The 5616-nt window shown below is 41.8% G+C and overlaps 3 protein-coding genes across 3 annotated transcripts, besides 3 other annotated features; all 3 read left to right on the top strand.

Annotated features, from left to right (window-relative positions):
• Positions 1-1947: 1947 nt before the first annotated feature.
• Positions 1948-2026: a sequence feature (A-rich).
• A 27-nt stretch (positions 2027-2053) lies between these two features.
• Positions 2054-2659, top strand: TraAM80_04488 (ras-related rab-4; the record flags this gene model as incomplete). The annotated part of the gene is made up of 1 exon (XM_029381414.1): positions 2054-2659. The coding sequence occupies one exon, from the start codon at positions 2054-2056 to the stop codon at positions 2657-2659; it is 606 nt and encodes a 201-aa protein (XP_029238814.1).
• Positions 2660-2848: 189 nt separating this feature from the next.
• Positions 2849-2908: a microsatellite.
• Positions 2909-2928: 20 nt separating this feature from the next.
• Positions 2929-3699, top strand: TraAM80_04487 (uncharacterized protein; the record flags this gene model as incomplete). Its single annotated transcript, XM_029381413.1, has 1 exon — positions 2929-3699. One exon carries the CDS (start codon positions 2929-2931, stop codon positions 3697-3699), a length of 771 nt encoding a protein of 256 aa, XP_029238813.1.
• Positions 3700-3904: 205 nt separating this feature from the next.
• On the top strand, positions 3905-5026 carry TraAM80_04486 (miltefosine transporter beta subunit; the record flags this gene model as incomplete). Its single annotated transcript, XM_029381412.1, has 1 exon — positions 3905-5026. One exon carries the CDS (start codon positions 3905-3907, stop codon positions 5024-5026), a length of 1122 nt encoding a protein of 373 aa, XP_029238812.1.
• A 403-nt stretch (positions 5027-5429) lies between these two features.
• Positions 5430-5450: a microsatellite.
• Between the last annotated feature and the right edge of the window lie 166 nt (positions 5451-5616).

Here is a 5616-nt window from a genome sequence, read left to right as displayed (position 1 = left end):
CCCCGCAGGCATCGCTCCAAGTGCGCCTCAAGCCACCCTTACGGCTTCCTACCCAGTGACTCCAGGCACGTAAACAAAAACACTCGCACTCGTTCACAGTAAAATGGGTATCCTCAAACGGAACGCGTGCCCAAGCCTGCCCCTCCTCCATCCCCACCTCCAGGAAGATCCGCTTCTCCTGCTTGCGCCCGCCAGCGTTACACTGGGTGACACACAAGACGGGACCCAGGTTCAACTCCACACCCCGCACGGCCAAAAAAGCCGTCACTGATGAATCCTCAGTGCGAGAGATGTCGCTACACCTCGGTATCTGCAGTTGTTGGGTGGGAAATCCATCACAATTCTCCCGGGCCTCCTGGGCATGGTGCCACGCAAAGCCCGGCCGCCGCCACCATCAACCAACAACAAGTCGAAGGCACCAACTTACGGCTACTGGTTTCCCCCTCCGCAAAGCACCGAGCCCTGGCACCACGGCAAGGCCGCCCAGGGCCTCGCCAAGGGCCATGTGGGTGAACACAGAAACCTTTGCAAATTGGTGGAGCAATGTGTTCTGTATTATGCGCAATGAACGAAACCCCCAACACCTAGTGCAATCAGACGTTTGTGTGCAAAAACATAGTACAAAAACAAATATATGTACAGTGCTGGTTGTAATGCCGCAACACTGGGAAATACCCGCAGGGTCGCACATTATTCGCTGAAATGAGTGACAAACACTTGCAATACCCTCAATGATGGTTTTTCATATAATAAAATAAGTGATTCGCAGTGACGCAGAATAAGAAGGATAGAGAAGCCCATTGCAATTTGTCACTGATTTTTCTTCATCTAGATGTTCTGGGTGTCTTATATTTGAATAAGTTTCCATATGGTTCATAATAGAGTCATGGGTTCTGGACTGCTTCTGGATCGTCACTCCATACAAAGTAACATAAGATGCAATAATAATTTGCATTCCCTGCTTTTTTGGTGTCTCACCCTCCTCATCATTGCCCTTAGCAGCGTGATAATCATAAAATCCTTCTATACATTTACCTGCGCTTCTGGAGGCAAATCATCTAACAACAATTCAGTCCATTTGCACCCATTTTCCCAAACAGCCTTGATGGCAGTGTGCTTAACTTCATTCTTGCTTCGGTGCAAATGCTGCAGAGAGCCACGGGTTCTTAGACAAGACGCCACCGTACTTAGTCCCGCTTACGACACTATTCGTAATCCATGCTGCAATAATGTTTCTCTACATACAAAAAAAAACGGGAAAACATCGTTTCTTATTACATCTTCCGTTCGCGGCATAACTGGTACATCGTACAACTCTGTCCATGAATGCAGTTCCCCCGGAAATGAAAGCGGCGCGACAACAATAGGTAATAAAGACCTATTGGCTTCATTTCCAATCTTTCACAAAAGCCCCATTAGCTCTTACAAAAAAACCAGATACATAAAACTGTTGCGTATCAGCAGAAGGTTCTGACTCTGACAAACCTGGTCGCAAGGCTACGCGCCATTGCCCGCAGCTTTCGGCGAGTGCCCATACACATAAGCAACGGAAAGAAAAAAACGGCAGGCGTTTGAACATACACGACGCCCGCTACGTCACCCCCGAACTCTCCGCATGCCCCGCAAGCCCCATACTCCGAATGCGGGCGTAATCGAACCCGCGGGGGGAAGAACGGCGGGCGCGCCGGGTCTCGGGCTGGCCGGCCAGACAGAGCGGGGCACTCGCGCCAAGGGCGGCGTGGGGTGAGAAGGCTGAAAAAAAGAAAAAAGTACTAAAAACGAGGGACGGTGCCTCGAAGCAAATCGACAACAACAACCGCGGCGGGGGCGCATTGTCGGGGGTGTAGGGTGCCGGCGCCGTTTTCGAGGTTGGTTTTGCGACCTCCTCGGCATGCTACTTTTTTTTGATCTTGATTGGGCGCGAACTTGGTCAGGGGGTGTTGCGAGTTCTTTTTATTATTATTATTTTTTGTCATTGTTTTCCGTTTTTGTTTTGTTTTGTTTTCTTTTTCTTTGTTTTCTTTTTAATTAGTTTGCTGTGGAAAAAAAAAAAATGGCTGAAAAATATCAGCAGTTGATCAAGCTTATCCTTGTCGGTGATAGTGGAACTGGAAAGTCTTCTCTTCTTCACAGGTTTGTGGAGGATGATTTTTCAGAACAGCAGGCCCAAACAATTGGTGTTGAGTTTGGCTCGAAAATCGTTCAGCTTGCAGGCCGCAAAGTTAAATTACAGATATGGGATACTGCAGGGCAGGAAAGGTACAAGTCTGTTACAAGAAGCTATTATAGGAGTGCAATAGGATGCCTAATTGTTTATGATATTACTCAACGTTCAACATACGAAAGTGTGCCACAATGGCTAAACGATGTTCGACATCTTGCTGGAAAGGATGTTGTTGTTATGCTTATAGGCAACAAAAGTGATCTCTCTGATTGTCGGCAAGTGCAGCACAACGAGGCCTCTTTGTACGCTCTTGAAAACGGTCTTCTCCACTTTGAAACTTCCGCTGCTTCGGGGGAATTTGTGAGTGAGTCTTTTTTGAAGGTTGCTAAGATGGGATTGAGCATGACTACAGAAGATGTTAGTATAGGAGAGAATAGGTTGCTGGATGTTCCAGCTGATCAAAACCCTGGAAATGTTTATTCGTGTGTTTGCTAATATATATATATATATATATATATATAACTACCTTATTGTGAGTGCTTTGTTTCTTTTATATTTGCTTTGTACGGAGCTAGAAGTTTTATGTAGTTGCAATTGTTTCTAGTAGTCTTATTACTATGGTTCATAGCAGTATTTTGTTGTTGTTGTTTCGGCTTTTTTCTTGGCTTTGCTAGGTAAATTATGTGTTTTTGTCTTTTTTTTGTTGTTCATGTTTTTTTTTGTGTTGTTGTTGTTGCTTTTTTTCTAAGTAAGGAACAGAATTGATGAAGTCAACTTATGGTCGTCCCAAAGGCAAATCTCAATCGACAGTGGAAAGTTTTGCCGAAAGAATTTTTATTTCGAACCCTCGGTTGTTTAGCTTCTCTCATCGCGTACTTCTGAGTTTGCGTCATCCATACACTGCTGTGGTTGTCGATGTGGTAGATTCGGATCCTTCTCGGGAGAAAGATCGTCTTGAGGAGATTCTTGGTGCTTTATTGCAGTCTCGTGACGAAGAACGGAAGTGGACGCGTGTAGCAACGATGTTTGATTTGAAGCTAACTGCTGAAGAGATTGATGTATGTCGCCGAAAGATTTCTCTGAATCCAGAGATAAGAGTACGTATAGAGAGCCTGTGGACACAGTTGGGGGGTATATCCAATGGTGTTGTTTTGGAGGAGGATTACAAGGCTTTTCACGTTAGCCTTTATTCCTATCTTTTAAAGATTGACAGTGTTAGTGTTGCAACTTCTTCTTGTGCAGCTATCGTGGAGGACTTTACTTATGATAAAAGAGGTGCTGTTGGAGTAGACTTTGGTTCCTTTGCAATTTCCATGCTTGAACTGGCGGATAATTGGACTCGGACCAGAGAAGTTGCAGAATATATTCATTTTTTTAGTGATATTTACGACAACTGTCTAAAAAAAAAGCATTTGCGCTCTTCACGAGAAGTTTTTGTTCCCAACTACAAGGCCCCTGTATATTTTTCAGGCGGTCTTGTCTGTCGAGCTCAAGAAGGTGATAAAGTAGTATTTTCAAGAAAAAGATTTGTGTAATTATTTAAGACAAATCAGATTGAAAAAAAAAAGAAGCAACTTCGTATATATATATATATAACGTATCCTTTATAGATGTCTTTGCTATTGCTTTGTTTTTTACATTATTTATTTCCTTGTTTTTTTTTCTATATATTTTATTTTGATTATGCGTTTTCTTATATTTTTCTTCTACTTTTTTAAAAAGCAGATTCAGCGTACTTTGATGTCAGATTCTACAGAGCAGTCAGTAAGGAAATCAGAGAAGAAAAGTCGGTTTGAGCGGTTTTACTTAGGGCAATATTGTCAACATTCTATATACCCTGTGTTTGCTACGCTGCTCGTGTTGGCTGTGGTATTTATACCCATTGGTGTTGCTATTATTAGGGTAAGTGATTCGGTATTTGAGCTACGTATTCGATATGACGAAACAAATAATTATCAATATGTAATTGGTCCTCACAATCGGTATCCACATAAATTTACGTTTAATAATTCCAAGTTTTCTACGGGAGCCCATGTAACTAGAACTTTCACTCTTTCGAAGAGCCTGGCTTCTCCTATCTACCTACAATATGGGCTGGCTGGATTTCATCAGAATTATAGGCGTTATGCATTTTCTCAAGATCTGGCACAACGATCAGGAGATACACATTCTGTCTCTCAAGCATGTGGGCCTTTTCGATACCCTGGAGAATATCATAAACGCAGGGTTAATGGCATCTACTTTCCATGCGGTTCAGTTGCTTGGAGTATGTTCAATGACTCTTTGAGTTTATATTACTTATCGGATGCATCTAAAGGTGATACTGCTTATAGCGTTTCTGACAGGTCCAAATTGATTTGTGCTGGAAGTGCCTTTGATTCGGAAGGCAACAGCTTAGATAAAAACAATCTTTGCATTAAAAAAGGAATAGCATTGCCTAGCGATGTGCATTTGTTTCATCCTCTAAAAGATAAAGATGCAACCAGCGCGGTCTGGAGATTTGGTGGGGATCCTACTGCAGAAGATCCATATCAAAAAGAAGGATATTACTATGAAGAGCCTGGACACCCAATTCCTTCAATTGTTGATGAGGATTATATTGTATGGTCTTCTTTGTCATATATGCAGGATTTTGACAAAAAATACCGAATTATTACGACAGATCTACTACCTGGTGATTACTTGTTTGATATTGAGGAGAACTTTGATGTGTTTTCCTTCTCTGGTGAGAAATACGTAAGTCTGGTCACACGTTCGTGGATTGGCGGTAAAAATTACGTACTAGGTGTATTGTTTTTGGTTATGGGATGTATCTCCTTTGTTTTGTCCCTAAGCTCTATCATTGTGCAGTGTTTATATTAGGGTGGTTGCTAACGTTTGTCAACCCATAATATAAAATCAGAAGTCATGCTACTTTATTTTGTACAATTTTTCAAAACAATTATCTTATTCACTCTCTCACTCTCATTCTCTTAGTACTGTGTCTCTGTCATGTGCACGTGTCATGTGTTTAGAAATCAATTGTGCGATATATCCGAATATAATATTATTTCTAGCGGACTTGTTTCATAACCTGCATATACATGCATATAATTTCTTTATACTGGACACTCACACACGCACACACGTTAAAAATAAAAACGAATAACAAGACAAAGAACAGCACACCAATTGCATTTTTTTTTATTGCTATGAACCACATTTGGCCCCCTGATTGGGGTGTTGGCCCCCTGATTGGGGTGTTGGCCGCTCATTTTGAGCTGGCATTATTATTATTATTATTATTTGAAGTAACAAATGATCATGTGTATATTTCTGCACAGGTGTATGGAATTTAGGCCACATAACACACCTGTTTTTTATCTAGTGCATCCAGGCCTATTGCTTGTTTTTTTCTGCCTATTTTAAATCAATGCTACTTTATCAAGGTGAAAAAATCACGAAAAACAAGG

This window comes from Trypanosoma rangeli (genome assembly GCF_003719475.1).
Source record: "Trypanosoma rangeli strain AM80 chromosome Unknown Tra_15.4_contig_00131, whole genome shotgun sequence".
In the NCBI taxonomy this organism is placed as follows: domain Eukaryota; phylum Euglenozoa; class Kinetoplastea; order Trypanosomatida; family Trypanosomatidae; genus Trypanosoma; species Trypanosoma rangeli.
The sequence above is the reverse complement of the archived record's forward strand: the minus strand, read 5'-3'. Positions and strand labels throughout refer to the sequence as shown.